Source organism: Eucyclogobius newberryi, unplaced genomic scaffold (genome assembly GCF_026437365.1).
Source record: "Eucyclogobius newberryi isolate DKJ021-1_F unplaced genomic scaffold, fEucNew1.0.hap1 SCAF_8, whole genome shotgun sequence".
In the NCBI taxonomy this organism is placed as follows: domain Eukaryota; kingdom Metazoa; phylum Chordata; class Actinopteri; order Gobiiformes; family Gobiidae; genus Eucyclogobius; species Eucyclogobius newberryi.
The window spans coordinates 7,259,790-7,284,157 of record NW_027316500.1 but is presented as its reverse complement, the minus strand read 5'-3'; the positions used below and the strand labels follow the sequence as shown (position 1 = coordinate 7,284,157).

The 24,368-nt window shown below is 42.5% G+C and overlaps 1 protein-coding gene across 1 annotated transcript in view; it reads right to left on the bottom strand.

Moving 5' to 3' along the window:
* The window catches only part of wdr11 (WD repeat domain 11), a 93,944-nt gene that overhangs the window by 52,556 nt on the left and 17,020 nt on the right, over positions 1–24,368 (bottom strand). The window contains exons 6-10 of the mRNA XM_072436521.1: positions 21,794–21,959; positions 18,799–18,898; positions 14,012–14,210; positions 12,078–12,178; positions 6,102–6,278 (exon numbers count right to left, since the gene is read on the bottom strand). Coding sequence (XP_072292622.1) covers positions 6,102–6,278; positions 12,078–12,178; positions 14,012–14,210; positions 18,799–18,898; positions 21,794–21,959 — 743 coding nt within the window. The remainder of the gene's footprint in view (positions 1–6,101; positions 6,279–12,077; positions 12,179–14,011; positions 14,211–18,798; positions 18,899–21,793; positions 21,960–24,368) is intronic.

Genomic DNA, 24,368 nt, shown 5'->3' with positions numbered 1-24,368 from the left:
ACCCCTGCACATGACCACATTCTAATCGCGTACGTTGCGATTAGCAAATCGCATTTGATCACATCGCAATTTAATTGCAAATGCAATTAATTGTTCCACCCGCGCTAGCGACGCCCGCGCTAGCTCTGCCCACGCTAGCGACGCCGCGGCCGCCCGCGCTAAAGCCGCCCGCGGCCGCCCGCGCTAAAGCCGCCCGCGGCCGCCCGCGCTAAAGCCGCCCGCGGCCGCCCGCGCTAAAGCCGCCCGCGGCCGCCCGCGCTAAAGCCGCCCGCGGCCGCCCGCGCTAAAGCGCCCGCGGCCGCCCGCGCTAAAGCGCCCGCGGCCGCCCGCGCTAAAGCGCCCGCGGCCGCCCGCGCTAAAGCGCCCGCGGCCGCCCGCGCTAAAGCGCCCGCGGCCGCCCGCGCTAAAGCGCCCGCGGCCGCCCGCGGCCGCCCGCGCTAAAGCGCCCGCGGCCGCCCGCGCTAAAGCGCCCGCGCTAAAGCGCCCGCGGCCGCCCGCGCTAAAGCGCCCGCGGCCGCCCGCGCTAAAGCGCCCGCGCTAAAGCGCCCGCGGCCGCCCGCGCTAAAGCGCCCGCGGCCGCCCGCGCTAAAGCGCCCGCGGCCGCCCGCGCTAAAGCGCCCGCGGGCGGCCGGCCGCCCGCGCTAAAGCCGCCCGCGTCCGCCCGCGCTAAAGCGCCCGCGGCCGCCCGCGCTAAAGCGCCCGCGGCCGCCCGCGCTAAAGCGCCCGCGGCCGCCCGCGGCTAAAGCGCCCGCGGCCGCCCGCGGCCGCCCGCGCTAAAGCGCCCGCGGCCGCCCGCGCTAAAAGCGCCCGCGGCCGCCCGCGCTAAAAGCGCCCGCGGCCGCCCGCGCTAAAAGCGCCCGCGGCCGCCCGCGCTAAAAGCGCCCGCGGCCGCCCGCGCTAAAAGCGCCCGCGGCCGCCCGCGGCCGCCCGCGCTAAAGCGCCCGCGGCCGCCCGCGGCCGCCCGCGCTAAAGCGCCCGCGGCCGCCCGCGCTAAAGCGCCCGCGTCCGCCCGCGCTAAAGCCGCCCGCGGCCGCCCGCGCTAAAGCGCCCGCGGCCGCCCGCGCTAAAGCGCCCGCGGCCGCCCGCGCTAAAGCGCCCGCGGCCGCCCGCGCTAAAGCGCCCGCGGCCGCCCGCGGCTAAAGCGCCCGCGGCCGCCCGCGGCCGCCCGCGGCTAAAGCGCCCGCGGCCGCCCGCGGCTAAAGCGCCCGCGGCCGCCCGCGGCCGCCCGCGGCTAAAGCGCCCGCGGCCGCCCGCGCTAAAGCGCCCGCGGCCGCCCGCGCTAAAGCGCCCGCGGCCGCCCGCGGCTAAAGCGCCCGCGGCCGCCCGCGCTAAAGCGCCCGCGGCCGCCCGCGGCTAAAGCGCCCGCGGCCGCCCGCGGCCGCCCGCGGCTAAAGCGCCCGCGGCCGCCCGCGCTAAAGCGCCCGCGGCCGCCCGCGCTAAAGCGCCCGCGGCCGCCCGCGCTAAAGCGCCCGCCCGCGCTAAAGCGCCCGCGGCCGCCCGCGCTAAAGCGCCCGCGGCCGCCCGCGCTAAAGCGCCCGCGGCCGCCCGCGCTAAAGCGCCCGCGGCCGCCCGCGGCCGCCCGCGCTAAAGCGCCCGCGGCCGCCCGCGCTAAAGCGCCCGCGGGCGGCCGGCCGCCCGCGCTAAAGCCGCCCGCGCTAAAGCCGCCCGTGTCCGCCCGCGCTAAAGCCGCCCGCGTCCGCCCGCGCTAAAGCCGCCCGCCTCCGCCCGCGCTAAAGCCGCCCGCGTCCGCCCGCGTACATTCAGGGATCGCGGGGACGCCATCCCTGAATGTACGTAGCGAGACCCCTGCACACGAGGCATACGTTGCGATTAGCAAATCGCATTTGATCACATCGCGATTAAATTGCAAATACAATTAATCGTTCCGCCCGCGCTAGTTCTGCCCGCGCTAGCGACGCCCGCGTCCGCTCGCGTACATTTAGGGATCGCGGGGACGCCATCCCTGAATGTATGTAATCTAATCGCGTACGTTGCGATTAGCAAATCGCATTTGATCACATCGCAATTTAATTGCAAATGCAATTAATCGTTCAGCCCTAATTCAGACAGACGCGTGCATGTACTGCATCTATGTGTGTGAACAGGGCAAAACCTTATACTGCTGCATGGAGCGTCTGCTCTTCCCTTTCTATCCCGTGCATCAAACCCAGTGATAATCAGCTTATGTGTAGGTAAGATCTCACTCGTAAGTCACTTTGCATGGCCCTTTTCCATTTTGGGGGTGTGGAGAGGGCGTGATGTGACGTGGGTTCACATGTGCTGATTCGAGCTGCAGGTGGGTTCTATAAAGTGCACGGAGGGTTTTATAAATCAGGAGTTTCTGTGACATGCGCCACAAGAAATTACGCCCTTGCTCAGCAAAATTCCTACACAATCCTATATAAAAGAGGCCCTGATCAAAATTTATTTTTAAATCATCTTACAACCATATCAAAAGTGCTTAGCTCGCAAGTGATTGGCCAACACTTATGCTGTTTTAGTTTCTCAATCAGACAAAAGTTGAAAAACACCATTGTATACATTGTTGTTCAATGCGGCTCCACAAAATGATTTATGTTGAACTATAGCGGTCTGTGAGGACATGTTCAGTAAAAACAATGCATCTCTATGAAACCGCGTTGGGCTGCAGTGATATAATTTATCTGAGTGTCTACTGCACTGAGGGGGGCAAGTGTCTTTGAGCTATGATTAATTTATGTGGAACATGTCATTGAACTAAGCGTAGCCCATTTCACCCTGAAGAGACTCAAAAACAGGACTATATTAGATGTCTCCCCCCAGGGCCTGGAGACTGGTTGTGGTAGATATGAGGAAGAGGGTAGCGGATGATGAGGATGATAAAAGGGATGCCGAGGAGGAGATGGGGAAGTGGTGGGTCGCAGCACACACTGAAAGCGGCCGTACCAACTACATGAGCGTTTGAATGGGGCAGATGGTGCACTGATTGGGAGCAGGGGAAGTGCCCAGTGCCATGGGGGGCGCGTTGATTGAGGCTGGAGAGCAGGTGAGCCCTGGTGTAGTAGTGGACAGATTGGGTGGAGTTAGGTCTTCCAGGCTGAATTTACGCTAGCTTAAAAGGTGGAATGGCCGTTTTTTTGGCGCCAAATCTGAGTCTCATTTCCTTGTCGCGTGGACTGCCGATTAGTACTGCCACGTGTCAATCATAGAACGCACCAGCTGCTCACCTGCAGCCTCGTTCTGGCTCGTCCCCAGGGGAGCAGCACGTTTCCCTGTGTCTAAGCGCATGGATCTATCATAATATAGTTCCCTCAGTGTACAGGACGAAATCAAGACCGAGAAAGAAAGTTTGAGCTGGCTCAGAAGAGACGGAAATCTACAGAGACGAGAAATGTGATGCGATCCGTCGCGCTAATAAACAAACGCACGTCTAGCCGCGAGGCTTTTCTCTGGTTCCGCATGAGTTGAGTGCGCATGCGCAATTCCGCTTGAGTTCTCAAATGGGCAAAAAATTGTTACGCTATTACGCCTTTAATTTCACCCTGGAGAGACTCAGACAAAAACAGAAAGAAGCATTTAGCTAGCTTAAATGCATGGGTTATCTGGCACTCAGATCCGGGCAGAAAACATTGCGATTATGGGCGTGCCATAATAGATGGATAGAGTTTTCACCCCCCTAAAGACCCGCTAAGTGGCCCTGATTTTCAAAAACTGATGCTTAATATCCGGAAGTCGTTGTTGTTGTTGTGTTACCTTAAATGGCAGTTGGCAGCCAATTTAAAAAAAAGTGAGGAACAGAAAGAAAGAGAGAGAGAAGGAGAGAGGGAAAGAGAATTAGAATGAAAGAGAGAATTGAGAAGGAGAAAAAGCGAGAGCTGCAAATGCTCAAGTCACTGGAATGGAACGGCAGGGGTGCGAGTCCGCTATTGATAAAGCGGTAGCCTGAGATGGGCGGATACTGAAATGTGTAGTTGACAGGGGAGTTGAGGGACACGCTGTGACTGCTGAAGCACCTGGAATAATGGCTTCTATTCGCCAAGAGATGTGGTGAATGATATGGGACAGAAAATGAAGCACCCGGGAGTAATGACAAGGGGAGCTAAAGACAAGCAGGGGTTGACTGTGAGATGTGGGTCACAGACGGGAGCAGGACGGGCAGAGGTCGACTGTGAGACATGGGTCACAGACGGGAGCAGGATGGGCAGAGGTCGACTGTGAGACATGGGTCACAGACGGGAGCAGGACGGGCAGAGGTCGACTGTGAGACATGGGTCACAGACGGGAGCAGGACGGGCAGAGGTTGACTGTGAGACATGGGTCACAGACGCGAGCAGGACTGGCAGGAGATGGGCAAAGCAAACATGGCCCGGAAGATAAGGGGACGATAATTGAGAATTGCTAGAACCACCACCAGTATTTGCTGAGAGACGTGACGATTTACTAGGGGTGGAGAGTGTGTCGGGTCGCCAGGATGAAGGCAGTTCAGGACAAACGTACAGGGCATAGTTGGAAGATGACCGTCGCCTTGCCAATACCCCCCAAAATCAGAGGAGAAGGCAGCGTCCATGTCAAAGCGCAAGGAGTCAGAAGACTGAATGATGTCATAGAAAAACAAAATAGTGGTCCAATCGTGGAGGAGGGTAGGACCAGAAGCAAGATCAGACCGACACTCATCGAGAAGGGAGGGGACGGAGTTAGCCAGGTCAAGCAGCCTGGAGATGAAAGAGCAGCCCAGGAATGATCCTCATAACAAAGTTGAGGTGGCCCAGGAGGGACAGAAGTTGATGAATCCTCGCCGTGGAGGAACGCAGCGAGTCGGCTCAGCTGGGAGGGATCCAGGCACTACCCTGGAGGAAGCCCCGGCAGACCCGCGCGCAGGCGGAGCATCGGCCTTCGCAGTGAACATGCGCTCTTCTGAGCCGGAGGATGGAAAAAAGAGCCAAAATCTGACATGATATGAGTCGCAGTCAACTTACAATCGAAGCACAGACTGAAAGCGGCCGGGCAAACTATATGAGCGTTAGCTGTAAAAACCTGTCTAACTTAAAAGACATTTTGCCCTTCATTTGTTTTATAAGGTCTTCTGCGGTTACTCACAACTGAAAAGTAGAAAACCCATACTTTTCCCTCCTCATAACTCACTTAACTATATTTTATGCACCAACATTTTATAAATCAAATGTGTCGTCGGGAGAAACTGTTGCGGTGACTAATGGCCAGAAAGGAGGACATTTTGACAGTAAAATTACATAGATAGGACATTGCAGAGGAGGACCGCAATACAAACTCTTACTGTGAGCCTTGACATTGGTGTCCAAGCAGTCTAGACAAAGAAAAAAGATGTGACGTCTTTCATTTCATAGTTTTACGTTTGTCTCCTTAAAATGAATACGGTATTTTAAATGTGGTTTTGAAAATCTGACCCTGATCAAGGTAGACTAAAACCTCTAAATGCTATGGATGGTCCGATATAGATTTTTTTAGTCAATACCAATATCCAGTATTTGTTTGGATGCTGATATTGGCGTTGACGTTTAAAAATCGACAGCAAGGCCAAAATATTAAGTTTACTCATTCAAAATGTACCGTAATCATGGGGTATTAAAGAATTTGTTGCATGTTTGTCTTCCATTTGAATTTGAACTCAAAATATAAAGCTAAACATCTGCTTAAATCTCAATATAGGAACAATATCAAATACCAAAATTACCACCAATATATTAACCATCAGTAATAAATTTAAGAAAATCTAAAAAGGTGACAGAAATAACCATCTACATTAAAACAACAACATTTACGGAGACTTTTTTTTGGTAATGTGTACCTTTTGTTTTAGTTGTTTAGTTTAGTTACCTTTTGTTGTGTTTGTTTCACTAATTATTAAACCGGCTGGTCCTCCTACACATGTATCATTTCGGTTTAAATAATTAGAACTTTTAACACAGCCCAAAAGAACTGTGTGTGTGGAGCAGAAAAGTTTTGCAAAGCGATTTAGTCAGTACCTTCTGTCTTGATCAGTCTTTAACTAAACAATTAAACACAACAATCAGTCAATGTTGTGTACATCCCAGCTCTTCAAAGATGAGAGCGCTGTCCATTGCGGCTTGTTTTCATCTACTTACCAGAGGCCAGTAACGGTTGGTAGTGGCTGATGTTTTTGGTGGTGAGCGGCGGACACATGCGGAGGGCAAACGGAGGCAGAGGAAGTCCAGAGAGCAGACCAGTCAACAGGAACTTTAGCTGGACCTCGTGTTGGTTTGAGGAAGGAGGCGTCGTCTCTCCGGCTATCAGGGTCTGACCTAAAATAGAGGACAAGGAATTATGAATCCATTGTTGATGATAGTTAAAACGGGCTGAAAGCAACGAAAACCTCCTAGTAGAAGTTAAGAGTTGGCTTCAAGTCTAAATTTGTATCCTGGCAAAGCAGAAAAAAGGTACACAGATTTTAGTAAATGACAGGAAAAGTGAAACTGAATAATGGATCACACTGAAGTCAACTACAGAATATACTATTTAATGTGATGAAACTTTTAATGTTGGCTGACAGAGTACACAAAATAGTACTATCAGCCAAGTTTTTTTCTCATAGAAACCCTTTACTTTTTACTGAGTCATTAAGCTTTATATGCTGAAAATACAAGTTAATTAGAAGCTATTACAATTTGTGGCTGAAGGAGATAAACAACAATTGGCTTTAGTCCATTCAATTAAACTGAACTTCTCAAAGTTTAATTAAATACTATGGATTTTTTTGTTTCAATCATTAAAACTTGAATGACACATTTTCTTAACCACATACTATTTCTTTATCATTCTCTTTTTCGTGAGTACCCTGTCAAATTCAAAATACAGATTAAACAAACAAACACAGGACATCTCAATAAAAATACAAATCAAATAATCAACAAACATAAAAACACACTTACACTTTTGGATAAATTCATGCAAAGCAAGAGCACCGGCACTGTGGGTAGTCCTTAACCAGTGCTTTAAAATCATTAAAAGGCATACAAAAAACTTTTTTCCTGACGAGGTATGTCCTGAGATCTACTAGACTGAGTTAAATGTTTTATGTTTAATTAGCGAGCCATGTCCTGTTGATGATTGTTTGAGTGTAACCAAAAGTTTAATTGTGGTATCATCTCTGTTTAAAATGCATGGCAGCTCCGGGATAATGACGTGTGATCATGATGAAGCTCTAAAACAAACAACACAGGAAAGTCAATGGGTCATGCTATTGTTTCCGTTGTTTATTGTAGGATTTGTAAGTGGAGGCTACATAAACATTTATTGCCAATACATTCAGTCACAATGCTGGACCTTTTTGCTCTAATCATAAGAATATTAAGCATTTAGTAAGTACGTACACTATACTTATACCATACAATATTTTTGTTTTATTTTTAAGGCAACACCATGGGGCTTTCTAGAGATAGCATGACGTTTTATGTGGAATAGTAGACAAAGTAACTACATTTTCTCCAGGCCAAAAATTTACATTTTTGTAACCCTTACCATATTTTCTAACCCTGGCTAAAAAGTTACGTGGTTGAGGTTTAATCTGATATTCTGCATTCACTTTTTGTGATGAAATTTCATATTGATTCATCCCATTTCTATAGAATGTTGTCTCCCTAAAAAAAGGTTGTTTTTTTTTTTACACATTTTCTGACCATAAACAATGCCAGACTTTTAATCGTTGCCATTTAACAGAACAACTAGTTCAGTTCATAGTTCACACATTTTAAAATGAACTAGTTCAGTTCATAGTTCAATATTATGCTATAATGTTTCTACATTATTTCCACAGCCCATATTCAACCACAGGCAGCAATTATTTTATTAGTTTAATGCTGAAACTATGTGTCAGATTTCATCTTCATCCAATTTTGAATCCTTACCCAGGATTTACATTCACATTGAAGGGACAGTCTTCACTAGAGGCAAAGTTTGCACAGAAATGCAAATTGTTCCCATTCTCACCGACATTATCATAAAACTCACGTAACTGGTCGTAGGGCGACCGTGCTGCTTTTTGTTTTGATGCGCATGCGCAGTGCGGTGCGACACGCAAAATCTCTGTCTGCGCTGTCGGCCTCTACAACTTTGGAGCTCTCACACTTGCCAGACATAGGCTCTTTTTGGGCAACATAATGTGTGTTTTTCGCCTGGAATTCACTAGAAATCTGACACCTTATTGAACTAAATTAAAAAGAATGAACATGCCGTTCACAGACACCAGAAAGAACACGTTTAGTTTCGTTCGTCGGCAGTAATACAGTGCGTTCAGTTCACGTTCATCAAAATTATTAAGCACTGACATAACTGAACTAGTCTACTATTCATTCATCATAATCATATCAGTACGTGGTTTTCCATGATGACTGACTAGTTTGTGTCTCTAGTGCCTGGGATGAATAATAATAGTTAAATTCAATACAAACACATGCATCACAGTAACAGTGGATAGGCGCTGTGATTAACATCAACACAAGTATGCAGCAGTAACATCATTAGTTTGTCATTTGTTTATTTGTATTCTCCCACCACTAGCTGCATGCCAGTGTACTGTCAAACAATCTATCAAATTTTAACAAGCTTCTACAACTGTGCAAGTTAAAATTCCACTATCCTGCAGGGTAAACTCTTCAAAACACAGGCCTTTATTCGCAAACTGTCATTCTGAGCTGTAGCTTCAGGCATTCGACGGCCTTGGAGAACGTTTGTGTGTGGCAGAAATACAAAACCCTCCCTACATTACAAGAAGCACTCCACCTCCCCAAGGACCTCTACTTCTCTGACAGTTTGACTCGAAAATTGACTGAATATCGTGCTGCCCGGTGGTCGAGTGGTTAAAGCACAGCACACATGCGTGAGTTTGAATCCCGACCTCAGACTATGTACAGCATGGCCTCCCTTCACTCTCATCCCCCATTTCACAATTTCATTTCTTATCTAATAAAGCCTACGGGCATCTAAATCAGAAAAAATAGAAGAAAAAAACGAATATCATTACAATTTTATTATTCATATTTTGGAATCCTACCGGGAGAACAGATTGTATTGTAATATGTTGCAAGCAAGATTTTGAAGTGGAAACAGAAAGGCCAGAGTACCCTAAGGAGAATGATGCTGTCCAGTCGAGCGCTCCTTTGTACAGCAGCATTAAAAGGGCAACAGAAAGTTACCCGTAGGCCCAAAACATAAGAGGTAAAAACTAGGGAATAGAACACAACTCACATCACAAAATACTAGACTTTGAATTCCCCCTGTGGAGTTTGCAAAAGTTAAAGTGCTTACAGAGTGTCAAGTTAACTATTATAACTTGCCACCAGATGGGACAAGGACAGAATCTGAAACGTCCTCAGCCCAATGACTCTCCTTTTACCATGTAGACAGAAGCACTGTCCCTAGTGGAATATTATTGCTGCGTTTCTTGAGGGTTCTAAAAGGTGTCACAACAGGTGGTCAGATGAATCAACATAGTGGAAGAATAAATTATGATGACAAAATATAGTAGGCTGGGTGCTCCCTTAGAGATGGGGTGAGGAGCTCAGTCAAGGGGAGGAGCTGAGGTGTTTCGGGCATGTCCCACCGGGAAGAGTCCTTGGGGAAAACCCAGGACACGCTGGACAGACTGTCTCTGTGAAGCCTAGGAACGTCTCAGGAAAGGAGCAGGAAGAAGTGCGTGTGCGTGTATAATTTCTCCATTATATGTCACATAATATATAAGTCTTACGGGTAGATAACTGATTGGTAGAGCTGCAACGATTAGTCGACTAATCTTGACTAATCAACTATACTACTATAAATAATCATAGTTGAACTTTGATAATCACAATCGTTATTTGCACTATGCAGACTTTAAAACACATACAGAAAGCCATTTAAAAAAAATAAACAACAGCACCATTATTAAATCAATCATTAAATCATCATTCAAAAAATATCAAATTACATCAATAATTTAATATTAATCATAAATAATCTCTTTCTAGAAGCCTTCGGTCACCTATATTTCTAACTTGACTTTGTTAAAAATGTATCTAAAGAAAAAGGAAACATTTGTTTGATTCGTCGACTAATTTGAAAAATAATCGCTGGCTTAGAAGACTTAATTGCTTAAGTGTGTATTCCTGTATTGTCCAAGTACGATTCTCTTACCTAATTCAGTGGTAAACCTATTCAGGCAATGTACTTGATGCATTTTACATGTTTCTGCAAATAAGATCATTTTCAACACGGTGCATATTTATCTTGACTGCACAATGATTCCAAACACAAACACATTTATATAGAATAAAAAGTTTGTTGAAACAAACATTGACTCGGCATTTAACACCACTTTTATTACCCAGTTGTTTGTCTGTGATGTACTTTAATCTTTATTTGTTGCCCACAGCTGACCAGAGACCGTCGCCATAGAATCATACATTCTGCCTGATAAAAAAGGTTCTGCAATCATTTATTATAGTCAAAAGGCTGACCTTCCATTAGCCTGCTCTAACACAGCAGAGCAGGCTAAAATGTTTTGAATGTTTGTGAAAAGGTTTGATTTTTTGGAGGGTCAGTAAATGTAGCCAATAGTTAGTGTGCGGAAAGACAGGCTGTGGGTTTGCAGCGCATGTCTCACTTCACTATGACTCAATAGAGAATATTGCTGTCCTAGGGCAAGGCATTTCAACCGCATTACCTGTGACAGTCACAGTGTGTGCCTGGCAGCAAATGTCATTCATTTTAGCAGCTCCATGAGAAAAAGGTGTCTGAACATTTTGATGTATGTGCTGTATATTCCACTTATTCATAATGGACTCTGCGACACAACAGGCACATGGGGGTTTAGAGGATTTTTTACAGTGCATAACTGTGCAAGATTGAACAGGTTGGAATTTTACATTAAGGGCTCTTGGCCTTATGTTGGACAGCAGCAGAAAGTATAACGGAAAGTATAAAAGGTATAGAGCGAGTTATCTGAAGATTTAGTATTGAATCATGAGTATAATCTACCTTTTCACATACAAATTCACAGTTTCCTAGTACTTTTCTGCATTGGTAATTGTTTTTGCATTACAGTGGAGTCTGGGTAGCTCATAACATGCTAAAAGCTTGTAAAAGCTTTCGTTGACTAATCGATTGGCAGGACTTGTCTTTAGTCAACCAAGAATTTCTTGAAAGTCGACAAAATCCTAATAAATAAAAATATTTTTAATTCTTGTAAGATATGCCTATTCACAGTCGAGATGAATAAGGGAATAATTTCCTATTTTAACAGATGAACTCACTATTGGACAGTTGAGCCATTTTAATGTATAGGTATCTTTCCATTTGTGTGTGACAAACATTCTATGTTTCAATCACCCCCTCCCTCATAATGGTTCGGTCCACTCCTCCGCCGCTTGGGCATATGAGCTGACAAACCGGAGATAAAGACGGACTGAAAAAGAGGAGAGCGGACAAACATGTGCGTTTATGGTGCTTTAAGTCATTAAAACAAGCAGCACAGAGAGGGACCTTGTCATTATTATAAAACTAAATGGAGTCCGGGTCTTGCCAGGGGCACTCTCTCTCTCTCTCTCTCTCTCTCTCTCTCTCCTGGAGAACAGCTCTGTGTTCGTAATTGCCATCAGCATTCCCAGAGCTACTTGACAGTCTTTTTTTTACATAAAGCAACGGCAAAGAGAAATTATTATAAATATAAAAGGAAATAAGACATTAATTGACAAGGAAAGCAATGTGAGGTGCAACATCACAGTGAGACAATGTGCAAATTACCTCTCAACCAAACGAGCAGAAAACTATCACTATCAAAGCAACATAAAGCAGAAGTTCTTGTTTTACATAGTGTCAACGACAGATAGTTTATTTTAACCTAAACAATATTTTCATAAATTTTATAGCGGTGTGCTGCCCGGTGGTCGAGTGGCTCCAAGTGCAGCCGCAGTATCATGAGTTCAAATCCCGACGACGACGATTTACTGCATGTCTTCCCCACTCTCATTCCCCATTAAACCCTGACCTCTCCTGTGTAATAAAGCCTACAGGCAACAAAACCTTTCAAAATATGTTTTATAGAATTTATAGCAGTGCCTTGTCCTTACCTATCATGCTGTTGAGGGACAGATCCTCAATCATCTTTTGGTTTGGACCCAAAGGAGCTCCACAAAAAGCCACAGGGGAGTAGAGCGGCGACAGGCCAGAGCTGTGGGACAGAAGAGAGTTATTAAACATTACACAAAACATAACATAATTAATGAAATGGAAAGACATAATGGTAGCAGTTAAAATATGAAGTTGTTCTAAATCACAAAAACTGACTGACCAAATGTATACTAGTGGTTGGTGCATAAAGTAATTATCTCCAGTCCAGGCATTTTTTTTGAATATGTCCTATTAGCTGCTGGTCATAAGCACAATAAAGCCTATCTGAAAGAAAAAAGGGTTCAAATCTAGCAAAGTGGTTTCTCCATAAATAACCCACCGTCATTTATCGGCATGTGCAAGGCAAGTGACAACATTGGCCCACAAAAGAGTGTAGCAGGAATTATTAGTCATGTCAGTACAAACAGCCAGTGCCAGAACCTCCTTAAAGCATTTGTTTTAAGCTTTGTGAGCCAAACAGACAGACTGGAAGGCAGAATGCTAAACAACATCGCAGAGAAGGATTTGCATGTGAAATGAATTTACTGAAAAGACAGCTGGCAGCACGGGACCAGCACTGAAACGCAAATAATTCACATTAATTTATGCTATGAGAACATTAAATAGCAAAAGCAATTGTTTATTTTGTTTAAAGAATTATTGTAGTCGTATGAAGAGTCTGTCAATTCGAAATACACTCATTTGTGCTACTCTAACGATCTTCTCCCAAATGAGCAAGTCAGTGACACTTTTATGTTCAAAATATAAACTCGGAAAGCACTTTGTTTGCTTTCCAAAACGCATTAAAATAAAATGTCTTTGAGAGTTTAACACAAATTTGCTCGATGTGCTGAAGGGCACGCGTCTCACGTTTCTATCACAGGGAAATTGCCACATCGCCAATGCTTGTAGTCATCTTAAGTTCACCTCCTACCTGAGCAATTTAGTAAGAAATCTAAACTTAGGTCAAAGGATTATCCCCCTTTAAGCCCCTGTGAGTCATTTTACAAAGTATCTTACAGAAACCTTCCTCACTTCAGGCTGTCACACTCTGACAAATCTTTGAAGTTTTAACATATGTGACATAAATGGGCAATTTAGTGTGTAAAATGTGGATCAGAAATGGAAGGGTTTGAAATTTTCAGCTTATGTGTGTGCCCAAAGACATAACAACTGTGTCTGTACAACAAAGTTCAAACATCTAATCCACTGTGCCCAAGATATGCAGTTAATCAAAGCAAATAAATATAATCCAACCATCGTATGCAGATTGCAATGATCAGGTTTATAAATCCAAATCCTAGGTCTCAATCCTATGCCAGTAAAAACGTGTGGTTTATAGGGGATTCCAGAATATGGAGGAATAAATTCTCAATAACAAATGCATCAGGAATGTTCTACACTGTGTGTGTAAATGTCTTGGTTGAGGTTGAAGTCTAGGAAAATGTGAAATAACCACAAAAGGACAAGGTCTCTTTTGAGGTCATTTTCAATCGTTTCAATTATAAACAATGTGTGTGCAATTCTATTTTTAAACAAACATAAAAAACACAGACATATGACAAGAAGCACATAATAAATAAATAAAAATCTGTCAAAACAATCCAATGTAATTTTTTCCGATATACTTGCTATTCAAATGTTGCTCATCCCCATTTAAAGGTCAACTATGTAACTTGTTCTTTGAATGTTCCACAGTATCACATTTAAGTGTTCTATTCTGCATATATTTAAATACAGATGTTTAATTACTCCATGACCTGTAACTTGGCTTGGTGGAATGACTGGCTTGTTTGTATCTTTAATGCAATACTTTACGTAATCATCATAATATATATTTTTTACCAATACGTATGTATATATGTTATAACCGGTCCCATTTGGGCTGTTGTACCTGGGATTGACTGTGGTCTTGCCGGAGTGCGCTTTGAGCTCCCACAGCATGACTCTGCCGTCGCTGACCATCAGGGCCGCGTTGTTTTCGTTCACGGGGCAGATGACCATTCGATATGGGCGCACGGTCTTGGTCACTCGGATGGCATCGCACTGAGAGCGCAAGTCGTACACGAGCTCCTGCGAACTCTGCTCCGGATCTGAGAGGAAAATGAGAGGCATAAATAAACTACTGTGGAAAAGACAGGCTCGTTTTAAGAAAGCCCGAAAGCCCATATTTTTGCTATGGTTTGGATGTACAGTGATCTAACTTGTACTCAAGATTCAAGAGTCTAGTAGTACAGAGGTAACTTTACCAGGGACACCAAAGACTACATGGTTTTATTATATTTTACAATCGTGTACGGGGATAGTGTGGAATTGTATCATGTTTCCACAATTTCCGATGGGCGTAATTGACAGAGGGCTTAACCAATCAGGCTTGCGAGTATAAAACAAACAAAAAACTAAAAGAGGACTAAGAAACAGCTCAGATTTCTGCAGATAATAAACTAAATGATAAATGTGAGGTAAACAAGTTAAACATATATTATTGAGTGAGCATCTGTGATTGGGTCATCCCTAAATTAGAGGTTGAGGACTGCCTTGCCAGTCAAGAGACTAATGCTTCATCATTGAACCCATTGAACCTTACTAGAACTTCAAAACAGTTCATTTTTAGGGAGTATAATTAAGATTTGATTTTGTAAATGGAGCAGAATACATTAAAGCAAACCCAGACCAAAGTGAATTATTTACAACACAAGTTATTCTCGGATCCCACTGAAACTTTTCCACAATATACTACGGAATGATGGAAGTAAAATTAAATAATAATACATAATGATGTCAGGAATAATTGAGCTGAAAGATAGATACGCTAGGCAGTCCACATAATGAAGCAGCTGGGGAAAAAGAAGACACTTAAATGTAAGGTGCGGAGAAATGAAACAGTCAAATGATTTAAGTTAAGACTCAAGCGCACATTAGACACTCAAAGTAAGTAAATGGTGAAGAATGAAAGAGCAGGTGGGGATAAGTATTCAACCTAATGTCACATGTGAATGAGGTGGAGACATCAGAAGGACAATGAGGTCCCGTTTCAAAAAGCTGGTAAAAACAGTTAGGCCCTATTCAGAAGGGATAAGTTTTACCTAAATGTGAATGACCCCACGATGTCTGAGTTTTTTTTTTTGTGAACATTCGCACGGGAAAAGCAAGTTCAGTAATTCACTCATTTTTACGGACTTAATTCCTGAAATGGCGGACTGGAAAACACATTGAAATATAATACAAACATTTTAATTTATCCATCTTGCCAGTGTTTGTAATAGTTTAAATTACTTTAGTTTGTTAGCTGTGCTGTAGTGTGAGAAGTTTATCTTATGACCACGTTGTTACGATCAGATATCAAAATGACATCCACACGATCAGATTTCTTATGAAACAGCCAGAGCTTCTCTCTTTTAATCCATTCAAGCTGACACAGTCCCTTGATTCAAAAGCATCCAAACTATCCAAAATGCTGCCCAGTTTTTTCCGCAGTTTGTTTGGTTTCTTTTTTTTAGAAACTGTAATACGATCAATATAAGATTCAAAGCAACTAGAATTACCCGAGGACTTCTGAGTTTGCTGAAATACAGTAGGTAAAAGTTAAAGGAATATTTACTGAAAATTTCACAGAGATGGACGATTCGCACGGGATTAGAAACACAGATGATGTTCCTAATTATATCTGAGGTCCCAAGGTAAAACTAATCCCTGATGAATAGGGCTTTAGACTTCTGAACACACACAGGAGCTCAGCTGCAGATTAGCCAGGACAGGTACACTGGGATTTGATAAAAGATCAGTTTGAAACGATCCCTGCAGTCCAGCATGGTTAGGGAGGCAAGGCAATTTAATTGCCTTGCCGCTTAATAATTGAATAATATCTTCTTTGGTCCATATATTGGTCCATGAGTGGTAGAATTTTGTTTTTTTTATCTGGACACGTTTATTTAATGGCAGTAGGCAGTGTAAAATGGGGTGAAGAGCAGGAAGTGACATTCAGCTGATTCTTGGGTGTGGTGCCCCCAGTGGTAAAAGATTTCCGTTTTGAGTTCATGTGTTTTTGTCTGCTCAGAGCTTCCGTAGTTTCCTCATTGACTTATCTACAGTCACGTGCTAGATTGTTTGAGCCTCTAAACTGTCATTTGGTTCTTCGAAATATCTGTCTGTAAGTATTGTACTGTTAGGAGTAGACCTATTTGCTGTATATCATCTAAAAGTTGTGAATATTGGTGAAATTTGCGATAAAATACAAGACGCGATTAGCATTGGCATGTCTATGGCATTTTCAATGCATGTTAGCATCAAGCTAAGCGCTAATTTGACACACGTTTTTATTGGGGTATTTAAGCCAATGTTGTTCTTTTCTACATCATATTTACCTAAAATGTATATATTTATCAAGCTATGCATGTGTTGTGTTCATTCAAATGTTGTAACATGATTGTAATATGCTGCTATTTTTGTATGTTACAGTTCTCTTTCATAGCATTCGTTCGATGTCTCACTATGGGATACGCCCCCTCGCGCGTATTCACAGAAGCACAATACCAATACGCCAGCCCTGAGAGGCTGGCATTGCAGCGTCACCTCCTGTCTCCACACAGGACGGACATTTTGCGCTGACTATTCAGTGATTCCTGTTCTTACCACTCCAGGTAACAACCATGACAGCTGCAAAGCTAACGGTCTCTCCCACCACGGAGATGGACCCGGACGGCGCAAGGTTCTGCACCTGCGGAAATAAAATCTCGAGCAAAGACACACACCAGGTCTGCTCGACGTGCCTCGGGCTGGAACATGCCCGCGTTGCACTTGACAATCCCGGCTCGTGCCCGCACTGCTCCCGGTTCACGGTGAAAAGTCTCCGCCACATACTAGCACGCCAAGCTAGCCTGTCGGAGAAGGACCCGGTCATGACTGAACCCGCTACCGCAGCACACCAGCTCGGAGCCGCGGTTCAGTCTGACTTGGCACCGCTGGGCCGGAGCCGGAGCTGGGGCTCTGCGTTGGAACTTTATACCCCGCTCGAAGACGAGCCACTTCTCCTCCACTACGAGGAGGATGATGGCTCCTTTGGGGACGGGTGTTTGGTCTCAGAGGACGATGAGGACTCTTCCTCCTTCGTTCCCTCGGCCCAAGGCTCTCCGCTCACGGCCCAGGTCAGAGAGGATAGAGGGGCTGCACAGCCGCCACTAAATTCAGACCTTCACGACGTGTGTAAACGCACCGCGGAGAGACTGGATATCAAATGTTGCAACATGATTGTAATATGCTGCTATTTTTGTATGTTACAGTTTTACAGTCAACGCTGCAGTAAATATCCAAAACGGCAAGAGGCTTCCTGGTGTTTATTGGAGCAACTGTTAACTATCTGTAAAGCTAGTTCCTAAACACTAGTGGAGACAGAATACTTGGGAATTTATTATCAGTAGAGATATATATATATATATATATATATATATATATATATATATATGTAGTATATGTCTATACTGGAGCTATCATGACAGGGATGGTATATTATTTAACATTGATATCAGAGGCTTTCCATGTTGGCATCGCTCTAATATTGAAAATGAGTCGGTGCTGCTCGGTGGCAGAGTGGATGGCACACATGTTCTCTATGTAGGTTGCTGTGCGTCCTTTCCGGGTCACATCCCTATTTCATACTATGCCGTCCTGTCTAGAGGTGGTGTTTATGCAAGTTTCAGAAAATCTAATGTAATCCTTTTTTAAATGGTGCACTTTGAGATCTTTAATGTCATAAACTGATGTCAAAACAAGATATTTAGGCTTTTATTATGCCAAAACTAATAATACGGGCTTGTAACTATTCCATTGGGCAACAGAATAATGTGAATGTAATGGACATAATTTTCAGGAAATAAATTGAAATGAAAGATTTCCTCGTGAAAAAATGGTCTTAGATGCTGATTGTGCATAGAAAGAACAGCTGTTTAAATAAAAAGACACATTAAGCATTAGTGAAGTGCCTATATTTGGATGTTGGGTTTAGGTTGTTTCCACCTCACTGAAATGCAGATTGCATTTGATGCTTTCAAAGGTGAAATCCTTTTGTCAAACAGTTTTGTTTTGTTTTTATAGATGGAATGCCTGTGGGAATTGAATTAATTTGGTTCTCATGTTTTTCCAGGCCATATTTTTTGCTAAATCAATTTAATGACTATTGGGGCTTGCTTTAATGAAGCCTAAGGGCCAAAAAATCTATTTTAAAACAAAAACCAAAACAAAGTTTATTTTTTTTAATGTTGCAGATATTTGGCACCAATTTCTTTCTGCACTGTTCACGTCTCTGTGCCCAAGTGTCATTCCCAGTTTGTCCTTAGTGCATCAGATTTGACTTTTTGAACAAACTTTTAATACATAAAAGTAGAAATAGAAGAGCAGTTATGCTAAAAGATGAGATTATATCCCAGATAAACACATGGTGTTATTTCTTTACAAAAGTGAAAACTTACTTTGTGAACTTAACTCCTATTTGTGATCTTAATACCGGTATCGGCAAATATCGATTATTTGCCGAAACAGAAAGACAAATATAGGATATTGGGATTTGCTCCAAAAAAAAAAAAATCAATGGATACATGTACTTAGCTTGTTTTGTTTTTAGGAGCATTATAACTTACATAACAAATGCCATACATAAAATAACGCCTCTACTTAATAACAACAGACCTGATGCATCTTCAGTGGTGGTGGAGCGACACACACGGAGAGTGATGCACCCGTTTTCATGGAGACAGTACAGGGCGTCCCGTTGAGCACAAGGGATCACCTAAAATCACACAGAAAAAAAGAAACAACTCGCACTTTAATAACATTTTGCAAAATGTTCAGTAATAAGAAAAAGTCACCTTCAAAATAATAACAGTGTTTTAGTCTGGCAGGTTACAATGTCAGTAGCCACAACAGCAGGAGGGGCCCCTGATTTAATGGCACTATCAAACATGTGGACTACACTGATTTACCATTAGACGTCGCAGGAACCAAAGATACATTTAAATTATAGTTTATTGTGGTAAGGCTGACAGTAAGGCTGAGCTAAATATTGACGACTTTGACAGGGTACTGCCAAGATACACTGTGCTAGATTCAGCCTTAATGCAATAGTCAACTGGTACTTGTGTGTATAACTGCAATGTAATAAATTAACATGATAGCCAAGAAGTCTGTCATGATACATTGTCCATATTTTGAGCACATCCCTATTGATGACAATGACTTAAACCTTTAATGAGATTGCAAATCTTTAACCCTTTTTGTCAATAGTCAAACTCAGAAACCACATACTAAACCAGGTCTGTACTTTCGTAAGCTCTACGTCGACTTGACATGCTGCATACATTCCGCACACTCTGTTCATGAGAGACCTACATTTGTTTGCATTTCCAAGTCTCTCCCAAGCCCCTAAATCTTCCCCGCTTTCACCGAAGCCGTGTGATCATTCATGCAAATTGGCTGCATGACAAGCACTTTATAACACTTAGAGCGAATATGCTTGGACCAGGCTCGGACAAGCTGAATAATACCAGCCCAGCCGCTCTCAAGCTGGGACTTTAGGGCCAACTCCTGGACAACAAAGCCTCGGCACCTTTGAATAATAACAAGCGTGTAAAAAGATTAAAACTAAATTGCTGTCAAGACACATAAGATAAGATTTGTGGGTAAACAACCATACATAATAAACTATGGATGCGAGTTCATGACACAAAAGTCATTATTTTGACATTTTCTTGCCACTTCCGCTGAACAATTTTGTCTGTCACGCTCCGTATTTTAAAACATCTCGGGCTGTTTTGTCAGGGACTAGAAAATGCTGCAATTTTCTTGTTAGGGCTTATCATTTTGTACAAATTTGAAAGTGCAGCAATTTATCAAAAGTGTCGTCTGACATGCATCTGCTAAGTTTGCATATTTGAATGTATTTATGGAAAGCCCCTGGAGACTCGTTTTCAAGGGGGACCAGAAACCTGCAACAGTAATAACATTGTGCCACAGAATGCCTCGGTGACATCTGAAGACTTTTCTGTATACAGATTGTTCATATCTACCAACGTAAATCATACGAAAATTAAAAGGTTCACCAAATTCAAGAAACAAATGTAACTAATTTAATGCAAGCACCGTTTTAATGCAATAGATATCCAGTCCAAAACCAGGCTACAAAGTTGAGTCTCAGGTAAAACTAGCTTTTCCATTACCAATGTGAAAAATCCTCCATTTCCTTGTCTTTCTGCATTTATCGTTTTCATCTATTCAAGTAGAAGACATAGGAACCTTCAGTTTAAAAAGGTCAGTGGACTGCTGGCATTGGAAAAGAAAAGTGCAAGTAGTTGGCGCCAAACTTAAGTTTTAATCAGGACTGGGTCGACCTGCTGAGCCACTATCAGAACGACATTAGTCGAGAGGGAAGAGGGGTTTATCAGCCACAGCAGGAGGAACTACAGCCTGGTGAAGAAAGAACTACAGGAGCCTGATTTCTTAAAAGCACCTGCAGAAATTCAGCAGAAACTACAAGAAACCGCGACGATGGTTCATCTGAGGGAATAAAAATTATGTTGACGACCACAGACTAAATCCGGCAAAGTCTTAGCTACTTTTATCTCACCTGCAGCAGGGAGCTAACCCATTTTAAATCTGCACAGTAAGGTTCTTTTATAAGCAGGGCACAAAAACAAGAGCTGGGATAATATCTTACAAAACCAAACCAAAGACAACCACAATAACACAAAACATGGTATACAATTATATTTTAGTAATGATTTATGCAGTATTCTTGCATAAAGAAGAATACTGCGCCATGCTTTGTATTAGGGCTTCAAAATAAATCACAAACAGCTGAGTTGAAGCAAATATCAAATCCAAAAGGCTGCAATTATTTAGATAGGTAAGATTTAAATTGAAATCCTCTGCAAATAACAAAATATCCTCTTTTTATCCAACAGCCCTGTACTAGACTTCTACAAACATGTTCTGAAAGTCATGGGATTCTTCTATTAGTTTATGAGTTCATATATTAGTCTTTCCTCAAATGTTGACGCTCCTGAAGCTGTTTATAAAGTGCACTCTGAACAGAATCCCATTGTTTAACCATATTGCAAATCTAACTGTATTGCAATACTTCAAATAAATTTATTATAATTCTATTTTTCCCCAAAATCGTGCAACCCTACTCAGTAATCTTTTCAACAGTTACAATAATTAGTCAAATTAAATACACACATCTGTAGATATTTTCTGAATACATGAACATTCTGATTTTTTTTTTTTTTTAAGTTTTTAAATGATTAGACATTTGTGGCTGATATGCAAACCATTATTATTTGTATTACAATGTATTTATATAGTGCATTCAGGGCACCCAAAGCACTTAAAATCCCTTGACAAGTCTTTGGTACGTATGACCAATGTATATTCCAAAGACATATTTAAAAAAAGCTAAAAAAATAATAAAAAAAATCACTGTTTAAATTTATGTTACATCCCAATTATAAATACAAGATAAAAACCCCACATGAGAATAGTCCTTTTGTTCCGACATGTCTTTCCATGTCTACAATAGTCTAAATGTAACAGTACACAAATATTACACATTTATAACGTGTGAGGAAAATGATTCAGACAAAAACAATCCGTAGTCCTTTCTGATACCAAAGTTAAGGCTCCAAACCTGTGTGAAGGGCACACCCGAGCGCTCGATGGCCACCACTCCCACAGTCTGGCTCAGCTCCAGGTCCAGGATCAGGATCTCTCTGGGGTAAAGCAGCAGCATGTGGTTCCTTTTGGATGGAAGGTAGGACAGCTGCAGGCAGTCATTCAGCGTCACAGCCTCCGCACTAAAAACACAAAAGCGAAACAAAGATCAGTTTATTCATTTGAGAATATGGCACGGAACAGTTGATACGTGGACTTAAAATCCACATGGGAAAACGGTTATTGCATCAAATTACATCTATCAGGTAAAGCATAAACACATCAAGCTCGGTCTCAAAACAACAGCATGAAGAGGCAGCATGAATCGTTATAAGAAAAAAATAAATCATTGTGCTTTTTTACTTTTATATCATACATCAAATAATAGCTGAAGTAAAAAGTTCCAGATTTTTTGTCTGTATTTTGGTGTTATGATGTAATTTTACAAAATACATTTTACACATTATTGAATAAGATACACTTTTTGAGCCCTATGTATATGACATACAAGTCTTAATATTTCAATTAAAACTATCAACTAAGTATTACGAAGTACAGGGATGCGGGCGGAGTAAATAATAGGTGAAAACTGAAATTTTCAGATAATACAGGATTACTCAAAATACAACAGGACAATTTTGCATATCATGTCCAATTAAATGATAACAGGAATTGCTCTGGTGTTGTGGTCGTATGAAAAACGTTAGCGCTTCAGGCAATTCATTACATACAATAAAGATATACCTGATGGAAAGATTAAGAAATTACAATGCAACACCTTTAATACAGAATTATTTTATGTCCCACCCACAGACCATTACAGAATACTAACTTTAAAAACATCTATACCAGGTTGCCCTCACAATAATGTTTAAGAGAGAAACACATAGAAACAAGGTAAAAAGTAGATCTAGGTCCATCAATCACTCCTCCACCTCACAAAAAAATACAAACTTTACAGCGCCTTTGGGATCATTATCGTCCACAGAAAAGACCCGGTGGATAAAAAGAACTCGACGGGAGCACTGGAAAAGATGGTGTACTAAATCACAGCAATAACAGTGGAAGCGGCTGCAGCAGCTTCCAGTGGAAAGGACAGAAATATCTTAGAGACGTACGAGATCTTAAGAAAAACCTGCGTCGGGGATTCGAGGCTGAGATGCAAAACAAAAGAAATGAGTCCTTGGAAAACAAAGTTACTTTTTGTGGCAAGCCCTTTAATTATCCATAGAAACCATTGTATTAACTTCAATAACCACATCCTTAAAATAAAATGTTTGATTTTGACTGTGAACCAGTGGAAAGATTTTTAAAATGTGTTCAATCGTCTTGTTAATATGTTTTTAAAGAATTGCATGAAAGACAGATTTCAAAAACATATGGTATGATTTATTTTCTAGTGGATGATTTAAGGGATTACATTTTGCTGCAGCATGAATGTTGTACGTGGATCCCACCGAGAGCTTAATTACTTTAATTCTGGCTCAAAGACCACCAGCAGCAGAAAAAGCAGCTGGAGATGGTTCGCTGCATGGGAAAATTAAACTAGATTAAACAGACCAACTTCAAAAGCAAGCACAATGTCGTTTTAGGATTATAAAAACAAGCATTATTCAAATTGCCTTGCAAAAACGACAATTAGTTCCCAATTAAATTATTGTTTGTAGCAACTAACTCAAATGAGATTTTCAGAAATGATAATGTTAATTGTGCTTTGTCATGGGGTTGTCAGAGCTTAAACACTAAAATCAGATTGCTATTTGACTGCGATAAATTGCTGGGGAAAAATTATAAGTTGAAGTCTTGAATCTTGTTGAATGCAGGAAACCTTTTTCTAAATGTACAATATTGTTAAAAAGATGAGCTGCTTCCACATAGATAGCGGAATGAAACACTTTTGTTCGTATCCATTACAAGTTGTAGTTACTTAATCAACCTTTAAAGCTCAAGTCTTCATGTATTACAACAAAATAAGATAAGAATTCTCCACTAGTGCACATAAAAAGTCCCCACAGTGAATACCGGGACGAGTCACAGTGAGAATGCATGTTTTTCAAGGTATTAGGCAATAAAACCACCCTTAAATTATGATTAAATGCAAGATATACACTTAACGCCATGCTGTGGAACATTCCAGGCACAGCAAAAACCTCAAACAAGAGGTTACAAATCGACCACCAGAAAATGTCAATGTCTAATGCCTCGTCTTTCCTTCATATTCAGTCCAATCAGTATTGGACAACATGATTACTTACTGAAATATTCAAATCCCCACATCTGCTGGTGGCGGTAAAGTGGCAACGATCAAAACAATCCTGCGGTTTTGAAATGACACTAAATGCTAAAGGAGCACATATTTTACTAGATTATCGGCTGCTAGGGAAGACAGCAATTTACATGATATTGTGTTGGACAAAGCACGTGTCTGATAAATGACAGTACAAACCGTGCCGTGTCTCAAATCCTCATCAATCCTTTGAAGCACAACAGGGGGAAAATAAACAACCTTTACATAAGGTGGGATTTTATACAGCAATTATATTTGACAAGAC